Here is a 16,570-nt window from a genome sequence, read left to right as displayed (position 1 = left end):
CAACGCGGGGAAGGCGCTGCGCATGCGCGGGGCTGGAGGGCGCCGCTAACGGTGGCGGGGCGGGGTGCTGCGGGAGGCCGTTCGCTCGGCTCAGGCAGCACTGAGGGGTGGCCGCGCGGTGGCGCTGCCGTCCGTCCGCCGCTCGCAAGCCGCAAAGGGGCGGGGCGGTGCCTGGCTGAGTTGGAGGCTGTGCCTGAGTCTGGCTGCGGGGTCAGCACGAGAGGAGGTGACAGAAATCTGTTGGATCACATGTTAGTGGCTGGTGTACCGGTGTCCCAAAGGCAACCTGTGCTCTGTGTACGCACTTAGAGTGCATTGGTTTTCACCTCTACTCTGCTCTTGTGAGGCCCCATCTGGAGTACTGCGTCCAAGTGTGGAGCCCCCAGTACAAAAAAGACAGGGAGCTGTTGGAGAGGGGCCAGAGGAGGGCCATGAAGATGATCAGGGGACTGGAGCACCTCCCCTACAAAGACAGGCTGAGGGAGCTGGGCTTGTTCAGCCTGGAGAAAAGAAGGCTGTGGGGTGACCTCATTGCAGCCTTTCAGTACCTAAAGGGAGCCTACAAACAGGAGGGGAGTCAACTCTTTGAAAGGGTTGATAACTGCAGGACGAGGGGAAATGGTTTTAAGTTGAGGGAGGGGAGATTTGGGTTGGACGTCAGGGGGAAATTCTTTACAGAGAGAGTGGTGAGGTGCTGGAACAGGCTGCCCAGAGAGGTTGTGGATGCCCTGTCCCTGGAGGTGTTCAAGGCCAGATTGGATGGGGTCCTAGGCAGCCTGGTCTAGCATTAGGTGGGAAGGTTGGTGGCCCTGCATGTGGCAGGGGGTTGGAGATTCATGATCCTCGAGGTCCCTTCCAACCCTGGCAATTCTGTGATTCTGTGGTCTGGGAAGCTGTTGTGGGATTTGGATACTGCAAAGATGTAGTGTGCTAGGAAATAGGAGAGTGAGGTGGGCCCTTGGTACGACCTCTGTACTCCCTGCCATAGAATCGTGGAATCACAGAATAGCTCAGGCTGGAAGGCACCTGAAAGTCCACCCAGCTCCAACCCCCTGCTGTGGGCAGGGTTGCCACCCACGAGCCGCCCAGGACCCATCCAACCTGACTCTGAACATCTCCACAGTTTATCTGGGCTGCCTGTGCTAGTGCCCCACTGCTCTGGGTAAAGATTGGCTGCCCAAGGATAAAGATCCAGGCTGCCCAAGGAGATTGCGGATGCCCCATCCCTGCAGGCATTCAAGGCCAGGCTGGATGTGGCTCTGGGCAGCTTGGTCTGGTGGTTGGTGACCCTGCACTTAGCAGTGGGGTTGAAACTCGATGATCACTATGGTCCTTTTCAACCCAGGCTGTGCTATGACTCCACAATTTCCTTCCTAACATCTAACCTAAGTCTCCCCTCATCTAGTTTAAAGCCATTCTCCCTAATTCTATCACTATCAAACCATGTAAAAAGTTAGTCTCTCTCCTACTTAAAAGCTTCCCTCAAATACTGGAGGACTGCAGTAAGGTCTTCCTGGAGCCTTCTCTAAGCTGAACAAGCCCAGTTCCCTCAGCCTTTCTTTATGAGGTGTTCCAGCCCTCTAATCATACTCATGGCCTCCTTGGGGCCCACTCCAGCAACCCCACATCCTTCTTGTGCTGGAGGCCCCGGGCCTGGATGGAGTAATGCATGTGGGGCTCACAGGGGCAGAGCAGAGAAGGACAGTCACCTCCGTCTCCCTGCTACCAGCCCTTGTCTGATGCAGCCCAGGATACAGTTGCCCTTCTGGGCTGCAAGAGCAGCTGTTTGTCCACCAGTACCCCCGAGTTCTGCTCCACAGGGCCACTCTCAATGAGTTCTTCTTCTAGTCTGTACACCTGTCTGGGATTGCCCTGACGCATGACAAATAATGAGAACATGTTAATAGATTCTATATTAAAAACAACAACAACAAAACACCTCATTAAAATATACTAAGCAAAACCTAACAGCAAATAAGGGTTACTGCTATAGTAATAGCTCTTTTTAAATCATTGTGAGTAGCCTTGATTACTTCAGCAATACTGACTATATAAAATATCCATGCCCTTTGTTTCTGGAATCCTTCTGGAAGCCATTTGTTTTGGTTATGTTGCTATGACAGGTGTAGGTTCTCCATGACAAGACCTTATAGACAGTAACAAGTTTCAGGTATCAGAGAGTGCAAGGGAACCAGGAGAATGCTGCAAGTGTCACTAGGGAGGGAGGTGAGAGCAGAACTGACAAAGCTAACCAGAACCAATGGAACCTAGGATTTTTTACAGTTCAGTGCAAAAGTATTGGAAGTACTCTGCAGGAGGGGCAGAGGGCTCTGGCTTTGCATGTTAGCAAATGCCAGAATGTCATTATCTTCATGTAGATATCACAGAATCATACAGCAGTCCAGACTGAAAAAGACTCTGGAGGTCTCCGGTGTACCCCTCCTGCCTAAGCAAGGACAAATTCAAAGATTGATCTGCTTGGTCAGGGCCTATCCTGGCCGATTTTGAAAGTCTCCAGGGAAGGAAGCACCTGAGGTGGCATCAGAAGTCCTGAAAAGCATCATGCTGCTGCTAATTAATGTCCTGAGATGTCTGGCAGAAATATACAACATAGTTATAAGCATGCTCCAGTGCTCTTGGAGAACAGTTAGAGGAAGTGCAGTGAAACCTGCTTTTGACATGCTGCAATGATGGGGTCAGAGGGAATCAGCAATACTGCAGCAGTGTTGTGTCCTAGGTAACTGACAGCCCTCAGATGGTGCCTTTGCTGATTTTTGTAGGCACTAAGTTTAATACATCTGTGATATACAGCCAGTACCTACATATAGGCCTAGCTCTGACAGTGAGATACTTAACTTTAATAAAAATGTGTACCAGCTTGCAAACCTTGACATGAGAGACACTGAAGGAAAAAAACCCCACCAACCTACAGGAGCAAAGCTTGAATCCCAATGGTGAGATTACTATTTTTCTAAGCAGTGTTGGTGGTCGTGTTCTGCAGTTGTCAAAAGGATAACATGCAAATCCTATTCCTCATGTCTTCAAGCCAAAATAGTTAAACTTCCCTTTTTTTTTTTTTCTGTAGCTTTGCAGCTTCCTTTTGACTTCAGTCCTGAACTCATGGGGCAAGCAGGGCTATGAAATTCTAGGGCTTAATTTTTCCAGTGCTCAGCAAGAAAAGATTTTGTTACTCATGATTTCAAGACAAAATTAGCAAATACCATGTCACCTCTGACTCCGAGCACCTTTTTCCCTCAAATTCCTGCACAAGTTTGCTTTTCAGTATGACAAATTTCATACCCAGTGTCTAGAAAAAATCAGGGAGGGGTTGAAAAGCATTTTAGAAAGTGGAGCAAAGCACAGCACACTCAGTTTTAAACTATCATTTATTAAACTGCTAATTGGAAAATCAATTGTTGGTGACCTTCCTATTGAAACTCAAGTCATTTGTGCACTGTTACTCCCTCTCCAGCCTCTTTTTACCTTCCTTGGACAGGGCACTCGCAGTTGTCTTCCTTTCACCCCAAGAACTCTGCCTTATTTTCTATCTCCCTCTCTTGTGGGCAATTGCACGAAACCTGCGGAGTAAGAAAAGACTGATCTCCTTCTGTTGCCCCTCTGTTCACTATAGCCTCTCTGTTCATCTTGAGACAAATTGCCCTTTATCACATCTCTTAGAGTCATAGCAGGATCATCCTTTTTTTCACTGAGGTTGAGCTGCACAGTCCAGAGCTGTGCAGGAGGCATATGGAAAATGCAGACCCTGATACCAAATAACTTTACTACAATTCTCCAGTCTTTATCTCAAGGCCAACCTTCCTGAGCACTTATTGAGAAGTAGTGAATGCTCTTCTCTTTCACATGCTCAAAAACTTCTCAAGTGCTGTATCTTCTGGCTATCTCTCTATCCCTTAGGAGAGACATGTATCTGTATATCTTGTCATGTAATTTTCTGTGCTCCTCTGAATATAGGGTTCTGCAGAATTCTGCAGTTGATGCTGTAGCTCACTTTCTCACCTCATAAGTGGCTGCACTAAAGAGAACTGATTGGTGAATTGTATGCAAAGCTCTCCAGCTGCATGTATATGTAATCATGGCTTTATGATGGAAACAGAATTCACACGTGGAGGAGCAGGGGAAAAGGTGAGGGCATAAACCTGCTTTTCAGTGCTCATGCCCTGTGTATAATGAGGTTGAATTGCCTGGGCCAAGACTGTGCAGTAAGCATGAGAAAAAGCAGGCATATCTTCGATCTTTATCACAGGAACATCATCTCTTGAAATCTGCTTGGGTTTGGCCGTAAAATAATTTAAAAAAAAACAGTGTTTTATAATTCTGATCTTGATCTACAGCTGAAGGGATGGAATCTGGACTGTAGCATCTGACAAGGAAGTTGGTGAGAGGCTTGTGGGTTGTGGGGAGAAAGAGTTTCAAGCAGCCGTTGGGTCAGTTCTGTAAAAAGCTGATTGGCTAAAGAGGTTTTGTTTAGAAAGTGACAAATCTTTCCTAGAAACCTTTTCTTATTATTACCCAGCAGAGGAAGCAGCGCTCAATGGGTTCAGGAGTTGTAAACTGTTTGTTCAGACTCATATGCTGGCACCTCAGGTTAGAAACAGAAAAGGATCTGTGATTTCCTCTCCCCTTGCAGAAGCTTCACTCAGAAGTAGAATTAAATTTGTGTAATTGTCATAGCAAATGAAAAGGATTTATTTAAAATTATGAGTGATACTTTCTATAAGGGGGAAAAAAGGACTATATAATTAGTGATTCTTAATAACAGAGAGAAAAAAAAAAAAGAAACATTAAAAAAGCAGCTGGCTGTGTATATGAAAGTCAGCTGCCAACATGAAGATTGTATCACTTATCCAAAGCCCTTTTCCCCTGGATTTTTCCCAGGGTTATCGTCTGTCTGTTTGAAAAGTTCCTTCCCCTTGTGAATATCTAACCTTCCTCACTGTTCTGATGACACGTGTGATAAGGACTGACTGCTGAGAAAATTCAGAGAAAAATGTAACCAGAGCGCCTAACCAAGGTGGCTTCCTTTTCCTGTAGTCGGAAATTGTCCTCGTGGAGGCACATGATGGCCACAGCTCCTGCTGTCTGCCTAAAGCTAGCAGTTCAACAGTGTGTTATAATCACCTTAGTTTTGCTGCTGAATGTGATCAGTTCTGGAGATGAAATGCTTGCTGGATCAGACAGTTAACCAAGCAAACCTCAAAGCTAACTTGGTTAATTTCCTGACTGAATTTCCGAGTGAAATTAGTGAATGTTTCTATGCTGCTTTCCATGTGAGACAAACATATTCTGCTATGTGGAGGGAAAGTGACCAAGAAAGCAGCTTTTCATGCCTCTCCACTCAGCTCTCACTGCCTCTTGGCAGTGCAAAGCAGTGCAGAAGCCGGCCTGCTGTGTAGAACGACATAGCAGAGAGGTTGAACAAAAATGCAAGATTGTATGAATGACACTTGAAAACATCATATTTTCCTGAGAGAGCAAATACATTAATAGATTGAAGGGAAGAAAGATCATGTTAGGTTCACAGAGTCCTGGCAGTGAGCCATTCAGCATGAGCCTTTTTTAAAATGTGGAAGGTTTTCCCTTTGTAGAAATCTTGTGGGAAGTGTCTCAGGATGCATTCAGATGGTAGATGGATGAAATTCCTGACATCCATAATAATAGCTTCCTTTAGGGAAGCCGTGAGCTTGGAGGTCCTGGAAAGAAGGCACTGGAAATTAGTAGCTCCTTATCTTGAGTACTCTTTCATCTGCCGCAGACTATCATTCAGAATCCTGTGCTGCCTACTTATATTCATTCAAAGCACACCCCTTTGATAATTAAGTGCTGTAATCTCCAGCAAAAATTGGCAATAATATTTTTTCCTGGGTCAAGGGACTTTCCTGTGTGCAATGGGACAGTGAAATAGTGATTTGCAATATATGGGTGAGGAGTGAGTCAGCCTGGGAACAAGCATTGATTGTGTGGTGCTGCAACAATCCAACGTCTCTGCTGGGTTAGTGCCAAAGCTGGTACAGGCAGTAGAGAAACAAGAACTCCTGTTCCCAGACTAAAATTGGCAGATTTTTTCTATGGGTGGCTTTTGATCTTCTGTAATATATCTTTTATAATTGGAGACACTTGAAAGCAGCATTTCAAGATGGAACACTGTGGTAAAAATAGATCACATGGAACTCCCTACAATATGTAATTGAGTTGTAAGACAGTCATTTTGTGATTAGCTTTTAACATTCCAAAATTATACGCACTCCAGGCAAGAGCCTTCAAACCAGTTTGACTTCAGTGCCACAGGAAAATACAGAGGTATTACAGAATTACAGAATCACAGAATGACCTGGGTTGGAAGGGACTTTAAGGATCATGAATCTTCAACCTCTCTGCCACAGGCAGGACCACCAACCTCCATACTTAATGGAGGCCCCATGCAACCTGGCCTTGAACACCTCTTGGGATGGGGTATCCACAACCTCTCTGGGCAGCCTGTTCCAGCACCTCACCACTCTCTCTGTAAAGAACTTCCCCCTGACATCCAACCTAAATCTTTCCTCCTTCAACTTAAAACAATTTTCCCTTGTCCTGCCCTTGTAAAGAGTTGACTCCCCTCCTGTTTGTAGGCTCCCTTTAGGTACTGAAAGGCTGCAATGAGGTCACCCCACAGCCTTCTTTTCTCCAGGCTGAACAAGCCCAGCTCCCTCAGCCTGTCTTTGCAGGGGAGGTGCTCCAGTCTCCTGATCATCTTTGTGGCTCTCTTCTGGACCCTCTCCTCCAACAGGAGGAGACAAACTGTCTCCTTTCTAAACAAACTGTCTTTCTTGTACTGGGGGCTGCAGACCTGGATGCAGTACTCCAGATGGGCCTCACAAGAGCAGACTAGAGAGGGACAATTACCTCCCTGTCCCTGCTGGCCACCCATCTTCTGATGGAGACCAGGATACCATTTGCTTTCTGAGGTGCAGGAGCACACTGCTGGCTCATGCACAGTTTTTCATCTAGCAGGACCCTCTCTGCGGGACTATTGCCTACTTCTAAACAAAAGGCTGAAGAGGGAGAATCTCATTGCAAACAAATAAAATAATAATTTCTAAAAAATGACAAGTTGTTGGCTTTATTGTAGGTGTCAGCACTGGACTTTGATGGCAAGTCCATAGGAATAGACTGAGTTTGATTGGTAAGCCACAACGGAATGCTGAGGAGGGCGCAGTGCAGTGCTAACTGCCTCTGGCACCATCACACATGCTCAGTCAATTCGAAACCCGCATGCATTACAAGTTATGTGTGCTTGTGTGTGCCTGTGAAAACATGTGGTTTTTGTTATTAAGCAGACATGTACGTTTTCTTATTTAATCATTAAACTTGGGCTTGTGTTATTTTGTAAAATAGTATGTTAACATGCTCACTGCAGAAGAAATATCCAGAACACTTGTGCAATCCCGACAAACTTTGTCATTTTCAGTGTCCCAAAGAGCTCACAAAAAGTATGAAATAATTTGCAATGTGTTTTTACTTAGTTCTGCAAGATGTGTATGATTAGTGTTTCTGCTGTTCTGACCACGTGGGGGCAATATACCAGTAATAATTGCCTAAACAAACAAGTGCCAGTTGGCTAATCCAAGCATGCTCGGGGTGGCTTTACAGAGGCTGCACATTGTACCTGTGTTTGTTCAGATTTTCTCGGAATTTGTGAGTTCGATGAATCATAGATTTAGTGGCCACTTTTTTTTTTTCCACGTGAAAGTAACTTAAGAAGTTAAATGTTTTGTGATAAAATCTAAACCACAGATAAAATTAAAAGTACAAGAAAAGAATGGTTTGTATTTCAAAACATGAATGCACATTTCAAAATTATAAGTAATTCCGAAATGATCTCATGTAAGCCTGGCTTTTTAGTCATGAAAGGAGTAGCAAATATAAAACTACAAAAAAATAACCAGGGACTCTCATTCTCCTTTTTTCTTTGTTCTGGGTACAGCTACTCCCAGAAACTGTCATATCTGAGATGCTTGTATGCTGTTTTCTAATTAGCCACTAATTAGCATCTCTTCTTTGTAACTCCCTCTCCATATTACTGATAACTGCTGTTGTGTGGCAAAGTAACTTGTTTCCTTGACAGAGAAGAATATATTCCCAAAATCTAGCCTACAGTTTTACAAAATAAAAATAGTGATGCTGTTGGTCAGCTACTTTCCTTCTTACTGTATGTCGCGTCATTTAAACAGAACAGCGTGCAGTGTAATAGTATAAAAGTAGCTACAGTACATGTAGTTTCTGAGTGCTTTTAAAGAGAGACAATGGACAGTGTGGCAGTCATGCAGAAAATGTTTTTATTGTAGTGAATTTACACAGGAGAAAACCAAAACTCTGCCAGCTCCTGACCCATAAAAGAGAGGTAAGAGCTAACCAGAATAAGTTCCTACACGTTAAAAACATTGCACTTCCTGTTGTTTTCATAAGGTTATAAGGACAACACCTGGATATGTTCTTTTCCTTTCTTTGAATTTTACAAATGATCTGCAATTTTAACTAATTAAAACTTGAATCTGGAATGTTTCCTCATGGGATTTCTTTTTATTATTATTTCTCATGAGAGCAAAGCTGAAGACGACCTTTCCTTCTGTTTAGTCTGTCCAGTTTATTTAGACTAAGAGCATCTCAGGCCACTTGAGAGTCACTTGATACATGCTCATAATGACCCTGTAGGGCTTCAGTGGCTCTAAACCCAGGCTTAGTACACAATACTACTGCTGACTCATGGTCAGATTGTTCTCATGGTTAGCAAGCAGGAGGAAGGAATGGCAGCAGGTTCAAGGGGCCTGATGAAAGAGTGTGGAAATGGTCTAGTTGGCAGAATAGCTATTCTCCTGTTGGGGTAACTGCCAACCCACTTCTTAATGCAGAAAATCAGCAAGGCATTGCATCAGCTTGACACACACATGGCAAATGGCATAGAGTCTTTGACTATACAGAAAAGAAGAGGAAAGTGGGACAGGTACTTGTGACCTGCCTACCTTTTAATTGTCCTTTTAGGGATACACATACAACACTGTTTATCAGCTACTAACTAGTTTTCCCACACAACACGTTAAGTGCATCATATTCACTCATATTTTTACATACTTTCCCCCCACAAACACACGGCTTTTTTAGTGGAAAAAAGTGATATGTGAAAGTGACCAACACTTCAGAAGAGCGTCCAAGAAAAAAACATTCATATGGAGCTAGCTTATTCTGGGTCCTTTGAAACTAATATCTTACAAAACATAAGCAAGATATCTATCTTTACAACATTTACTTTGTACAATGTAAAGAGGAGAGAGAAATTTTTAAACATAGGATTCCTTAGCATATTGTATCTGCTCTACCTCAAAAATGGGCTGGCTGCACCGCCGTGCCACATACTCATGTTTGTTCTTTTGGTAGGATTCAGACATGGCTCTCAATCGATACACTCCAGGGGTCACAGGTAAACTCACACGGGAGTTTATTCCAACAGTAACACTGAGAGTTTCAGTTTCTGCATCAGAATCATTCACTGCAGAAACCCTGTCACAGGGTCGGTCCTCTGTAGCTGTACAGGCTATGCCCTGTGCAAGGCCGGTACATGGATCAGATGGCAAAGTGTCCTGGTTTGACACCTTTAATCTCATAGTCTGAACTGTGAGATTGCAGGAGGGAACTTGGGTGGCCATGCAGTTCTTAGTAGCTTCTTCGTAAGAGGGTGGTCTTCCAGGATTCCTCTGGTCTACCTCTCTGAACACTTCATCAGCTGACCTGAAACGTGATCTTCGCTGGCATGGCACATGCATTGGTTTGTCATCCTCGGGGCTGCTTTCCTGTACGATTCTGCAGGAGAACTGATCATCTTTCTTTGTGAAACTGTCCCTATGGAAACCCATGTGTTTTCCAGGCCCCCAACTCTGTTGTTTTATTAGTGTTTTCCGGTGGTTTGCAAAAGAGAATGACATAGAATGCTTTTTGATCTCTCGCCTAGTCGTGCTACAGTCTTCATGAGGCTTGGTGCAAAAGGACTGGGGCCTATTTAAGAAGTTTTTTTTGGGACTAGAGGGTGAAACTAACGGGGAGCTGGTGAAGACTGAGCCATCAGAGCTCTCTAGTGAGCAACTGGAGGATGTTTTGGATAGAGAGTCACTTGATAATTGTGAAGGTAAGATTGCAAGTCGTTTGTCCAGCACCTCATTCTCCAGACCTAGCTGCTTCTGCTGAACTGGAAAACTGTCCTCACTTTTGTTTAGCTTCTGTTTCCTTATTCTGCTTTCAAAACGGTCCTGGAAGGATAGGTCTGGCTCTGAGTACCTCCTGTCCATCGTGTTGATGTCATTTTTGCAAATAGTCAGTGATGTGGCAGAGACACAAGCTGGATATCTTCTGCTCAAATCAGTGCTTCCTCCTTTGGGCTGCTCCAGCTCAGAAGTACAGCATTCAGCTTCAGGATCTGGGCTGTCATAGGCAGAGTCATTCTGATGAGTAGCACATAGGTGTTCTGTGGGGACAAACACCTGTTAGTTTTTACTGGCCATGTAAGGACGAAAGGGAACTATCTGGAAAATATTCCTGTAGAAGTGCAATACAACAGGTTCTTTTAACATTTGTTTCCGCAGATGTATTCCCATATCAAACCTAAAAGCAGCAACCCCAGTCTGTGACAATCCCCAGTCCATTCTCTTACCTGTGGAGCTGTCTATATGCTCTGGTGACTCCACAGCCAAGGCGCTGACAGGCCATAGAATGTCCTCCCCAAATATTTCTGAGCTGTTTTCTATGAGGAACTCCACCAACACAGTCACCTGCACACAGAAAACCATCTATTTCAGTCAAAGGGGTTGCAAATGTATTGAACAGTCTTTCCTGCTGCTGCCCAATGTCTTTGTACAATGAAGGGCTGCACAGAGAAGGATGGCTTCTGCCAAAATCCTTGCCTGTACCACGAGGCCTGGCACCACAGATGGACTGATCTGCCCTGGTACCAGAAAAAAAATGCTATCAGCCACAGTTTAGCACTCCCCAGAGTGTGTGTGGTTAGCAGTGCCCACAGGATACACACTGCAGACATGTGGCCTTTGCAGTAGCAGTGGGATCCCCAAGGATGGGTCTGAGCTGCCCAAGGAGAGCAGCTGGTAGGTGAACCCACTCACCTTGTCATTCATCTCCTTCTGCACCTCCAGCGGCAACATGCTGCCTGTCCCCGGGCTCAGCATGTTCGGGCCCACGCAGATGGCAAGGTTGTTGGCGTCCATCCTGCTGGTGTCAGCGTTCTGGCTGATGCGGTGGAGCACAGAGAGCAAATGCTTGAGCAAGACCAGGTTTGGTCTGGGCAATTTGTCAGCAACCCTAAGTGAAAAAAGACAAAATGAGACATTAATTCCTGGTGCGGTGGCCGCTACTTCTTTATTTGAGCAAGTCTCAGTTGCATGCGGACAGGCAACGCTTCCTCCAGAAAAAGGAATGCCTATGCTTTCACTACTTTGCAGAAGTATCATTCAGAAATCCCCAACAGCAGCCAAGCTTGTGGGTAACTACAAGATCCTGAATTATGAGGTCTTGACAGAGAGGAGACATTACAGCATCCTGTCTCACTGAGCAGAGGAGGTGGCATCAGAAGATATCACCAGAGTCTTCCTGAGGGTGCATGAAAGGCTGCGGCTGTCACACAGCTCACAAAGCCCTTTCTGCCACCTTTCACCTCTGGTCATTCTGAAGGGCACAGCACAGGGCCAGCGTCACTTGTCCAACCCTGTGGCTATCAGGCCTACAGCTCTCATCAGCACTTGCTACACCATACAGTGACAACATCCACTGTGACACCATCAGCTCCCTCCTCCTCCTGGCTATAAGTGATTCCTAGAGCAATCCCAAATATCTCCAGGAAGTGCTTCTGCTAGAGAAGTGCTTCTCTTTGCTACTTGTTCTACAACCCCCACAGAAACAATTGCAAATGGATAAACAAATTTTTAAATGAGACTCAAGTTCCAGAGAAGGTGCTGGCCACTACCAGCCTCTCCATCACTCCTAGGCTGGTTGCAGAACTTGCTGGTTGCAACACTTACTCTTTCAGTTCTTCAATTTTTTCTTGCTTGCTTGGCTTCTCCAGAGCTAGCATCCACTTGTCATACAGGTCATCTGACAGAAGTTTGGAGGGAATATTTCGGAGAAAGTCCTGCAAAATCAAGAGACAGATGAGATTTTGGGCACTAGGGGAGCATGGCTGCTACTCGGGCTCTCTATGAGGCAGGTTAGCTGGAGCTACCTGCTCTCAAAGGTGACCAGCAGCTCTGCAGAGAAGCAGGCTTCACAGGTACATACTGTGTGCCCTTACATCAGTGCAATAAGGGTTTATAGCTATTATCTGCTTCTTGTTCATCCCTAAATCTCAGTGTTCCTCACAGAAGAGGATGCTGAGGAGGAGGAAGTGGGCTTCCTGTGGGCATGCAGAAAATCAGCAGCAGAAATGGAGCTGAAAATCCATTGCAAAAGGAAAAAGCCAAACTTTTGCTAAATGCCTAAACATTTAGTGTGTTTTCACTCTTTCTTTCACCTGGAGTCCCACCTAAGCCAAATCTCCACACTGCATTGTGCCTGTGCAAATTGGCTATGTTCAGAGGAATATACCTTCTGATAGCTGAAAGTCAGAGGAATTTACCTTCAAAACCACTGCCAGTAGGTGCACAGCTTTGCTTTCCAAATCAACATTCCCGCCTTTGTTTAGATCCTCCTTCAACTCCTTGCGTGCTTTCTCATTGGCAGCTTTTCTGAATATCCCTTCAGTGGAAGGTCCTTTCATGTACAGTATAGTTAGGAGATCCTGCAGGAAGAAAATAGACAGGGATGGGGAAAATGTTATTGTGAGTGAAGAAAGGTCCTTTAGCAGGTGAACATTTCTTTATATACAGGAGAAAATAAAATGACTGTAGGTATACTCTGCTTTATATGAACCAGCATGTAGTTCCATCTCCAAGTAGGTTATACTGGTAATAATCTAATTTTTCCCCCAAACCAAATTTTTTTTGTACTCCAATGGAGTCATCCCTGCTTTCTTCCAGAAGGAAACAAGAGGTGGCTCCCAAGCCAGGCTGAATGCCTGGAAGATATTTCTTAGAAGAGAAAAAAGCCTGTGCATTGGAAAAGCTAACTCAGTGGGAGAAATGTTGCAAGATCATTTCTAACTAGAAGACAAGTCTTTGATTATTTATCAGTGGCAGTCCATAGCTGAATGATATTTCAGGGAAATACAGAAATCCCTGAATGTTTGTGCTGCTGAAAGATTTGTTGATATGACTTCTGTAAAACCATGGAGGTTTATACTGAGCACCTTCTCTACTTCTCCCATTCTTGGTCCACAATGTCTCCACTTGAAGTAATTTCCAATGGAAGTTGCATAGAGTGGACAGAACTTGCAGATCTGATCCATTCTACACCTGGGAGGAGCCCTGAGCTTCTCAGAATTGTGCACGGAAAGGAAACACCAAAACTACTCATCTCCAGAGTACTGTAGCACAAGCACTGGGGATCCTGCCTCACTCTGGAAGCCAGAAGTATGATAAATATATCACTATATTTACCTGGACTGGCTGGGGCAGCGTGTCATCTTCCCCACAAATAATTGCCAGAGGCTGGCCAAACAAGGTGATCTTGAGGCCAGAGTCCAGCTGCCCCGGGGAATCCCCGCTGGTGGAAGTACGTCTCAGAGCAAATGGCCACGATATCACCTTCTTTCTTTTCTTCGTTCCATCTGCTGCAAACAAAGGAAAATAAAAAAATCAGTTAAAATAAAACAACAGAGTTATGCTTCCCTTCATCTGTGTGCAGTGTTATGTGATGTGGAGTGAAGAGCAGAGGTGCATGTTGAAGCAACATCTCAAACTGAACGGATAGAAACTGAAAGACAACCAAGTTGTTGCTAAGGAAACAACTGCCTAAACTTTAGAGCTCTGACTATCCCTCTAAGGACACCACCTTTCCTGTTTTCTGAGCTTTTTTTTACACTCTAGCCACTATTTCCTCTTAGAGAATGGGAACATACAAGGCACAGAACTAACAGTACATATCTGACATTTACAGAGATATTTGATATTGCAGAGGTTTCCGCGATAGCTATCTAAGGTAGATGTGTCACTAGGGCAGCTTACACTGACAATTTCCACTATGCACTCTTGTCCATGAAGGAGATACCTCCTCCAGAGGTGAGCATCACTATTGGGCCGCATTGGCTTCAGGGTCAGAAATCTCCTAGCAAGGGTTAAAGGTATGAGAAAGTCACTTAATGCTCTGCAGTCATATAAAACTTTCTTCTGATATGCCTGAAAAACAGTGTGACAGGACAGCTTGCTCCAGATTTGACCCTGTGCCATGCTGGTCTCCTCCCAGTTGTTTGCACCATGAGAACAAACAAGTGCAGCTCTGCTGCAGCTGGGTGTGTTTGCCCTGGTGTGTAATCATATGGGTAGCGGTGAGCTGCAGGACCACACCCCAGCGGAGATGCTCCTGTCAGAAAGCAGCACATTCACTGATGTTTCTGCCAAGGTCACAAATAAACCTGGCTCTGAGGAGCATGGAATAGGGATGCACGGGCAGGCATCACCACCATCTGCACTGAGCAAAGGGAGGCCGCTGCCTCCTGGGTCGTGCTGGGGCTTGGGCTGCACTGAGGGGCATGAGGTGAGCAGTTTTACACAAGCATTGCAAGCATTACATAAGAAGGTAGTTTCTCAGTTTGTTTTTAAAACTCACCAGCCAACTGGCAAAGTCTGTCCTCAGTGTCAGCTGGGCCCAACAGGGGACATTTCTTGGCATCAGCCTGCAAGAAGCACGTCGGAGTTACAAGAGGGCCTCGAGCAACCTGATGCAGCCACACAGAAACCCATGAAAGGCCCAGGGAGTGAGCAGAGTGACAGACAGCTGCCGAGGGAGCCCCGGGCTAAGCCGTGATGCTGCTCTGCTGCCCAATAAGAGTGCATGGCAGCCACCCTGGGTGCTGCCCGGCCAGTCACAGCCCCAGCGCTGAGTTAGACAGTTGCTGTGACTCCAAGAAGCCACAGCAGGACACGAGCTGTCTGAATGTGGGGAGGGGGAACAGCCTGCCCATATGCCTCACCCCGGACTGGGGATTTCCTCCCAAACTCTCCCCGGGAGGAAGGGCTCTCTGCCGCGGCATCCTGACCGGGGTGCGCAGCAGGGACAGAGATCTCGCCTCAGTGCCCAGCAAAGAGCTGGGGAAAAACAGTAACAACTGCTTACCTCTGATGGGCACTCAATCAAACTCTCCATGTTTCCAGCATTTAGTGTCTTTGACTAGGTAAGAAAACAAAGACTGCGTGTGAGTTATTTAGTGCTACAGTTTAGAAATCAGTGCTTTTCAAAGTTGCTCTGTTGACAGAGCTGAAACAATGACACTCACAGTATTACAGCTGCTAAGCACTTTCATTAGGAGTTTAATTGGGGGAGCTCTGCACTGTCTGGTTCCTCAGGTCCTTTTGTTTGCCTGTTTATTGAACAAGGAACAGATAAAAAAAAAAAAGCTTGGTAAAGCTGCACCCTTCTTTCCTTCCTTTCCTTTCTGCCCCGCAAGCCAGCCAAGCATCTCAGAGCAATCCTGACCACCCGGGTCAGACATAAAGCAGCACTCACTGAAAGCTCCCTCTGTAAAGCCCTCAGTCCTGTGCTCTGTTTCCCCCTTCATTCACTCAGACAAAAAGCAGCTTTCCATTTTTAATCCATGCAAAAATGAGCAGGCAGTGACAGCTATGTGGAACTGTTGATTTGCAAGCACAAAGTTAAGCAAGCCAGTCAGCTCTGCCCACAAACTGCTGGTGCACATCTCTGTACAGCTGCACCTGGGGCTCCCCAACCGCACCCCAACAACGCATGATCGTCCCCAGGCTTTGCTTACCCAAGGAATGAGTCCTGCTGGAGCTGCTTCACCTCCTGTGGGCTGCAGAGGACAAGGCAAGCAGCATCGTTCCCCTGCTGCTAATCCTTTGGGCGGGCGCAGGCGACTAAACAGTTCTACCCCACGTGTGTTGCCTTATATAGTGCAGAACAGCAGGTGGAAATTCACAGGCAGGAAGGAGCATCATGGGGCAGGACTGAGATGCTGCGACATTTCTGGCTTCCTCTTTCCTTTTAAAGGAGCTCTGTGTTGGGTTTTTTTTTTTTTTTTTTTTTTTTTCCTTGAAGAAGAAGAGAAAAAAAAATACCCATGTATCTGTTATGCATGGAAAAGATGAGCCACTTGCCAGGTAAATGTTCCATCTCGCATCACTGCTGCGAGGTGGGATGTGCAGAGGGGGCTGTGGTGTGGGCAGTGAAAGGGCAGTGGGGCATTGCCTGTTCTTTGGCTCCCAGAGATCAGGGATTGTGCAGTTTGAAGATGCACTGCCAAATCGACTTGCACTAAGAATAATTAAAGAGAGAAGGAGTGAAATAGCCAAAATGCAGAGAAATGTTTTGGTACATTTTTTACAAAACTAATCACAACAGTTTAATGTCTGAAAGCAATGCAGACGCACACTTTGCAGGTGCGTGATTAGTTCCTGAGAATCTA

General features: G+C 45.5%; 1 protein-coding gene across 2 annotated transcripts; it reads right to left on the bottom strand.

Moving 5' to 3' along the window:
* Positions 1-8,313: 8,313 nt before the first annotated feature.
* Positions 8,314-16,110, bottom strand: TAGAP (T cell activation RhoGTPase activating protein). 2 transcript variants are annotated; one of them, XM_031611427.2, is made up of 10 exons: positions 15,917-16,110; positions 15,425-15,508; positions 15,265-15,318; positions 14,758-14,824; positions 13,590-13,759; positions 12,671-12,832; positions 12,078-12,187; positions 11,166-11,361; positions 10,700-10,817; positions 8,314-10,513 (listed from the first exon to the last, which is right to left on the bottom strand). In XM_031611427.2, exons 2-10 carry the CDS (start codon positions 15,449-15,451, stop codon positions 9,336-9,338), a joined length of 2,082 nt encoding a protein of 693 aa, XP_031467287.2. In that variant the 5' UTR covers positions 15,452-15,508; positions 15,917-16,110; the 3' UTR covers positions 8,314-9,335. The 2 variants fall into 2 exon arrangements, with proteins under 2 accessions (XP_031467287.2, XP_031467279.2); XM_031611419.2 differs by having other exon boundaries at positions 13,590-13,762; positions 15,917-16,107.
* Positions 16,111-16,570: the final 460 nt, after the last annotated feature.

Source organism: Phasianus colchicus, chromosome 2 (assembly GCF_987193195.1).
Source record: "Phasianus colchicus chromosome 2, bPhaCol1.hap1.1, whole genome shotgun sequence".
Lineage (NCBI taxonomy): Eukaryota > Metazoa > Chordata > Aves > Galliformes > Phasianidae > Phasianus > Phasianus colchicus.
Note: the sequence above shows the minus strand (reverse complement) of the source record. Positions and strands in the feature narration are given on the sequence as shown.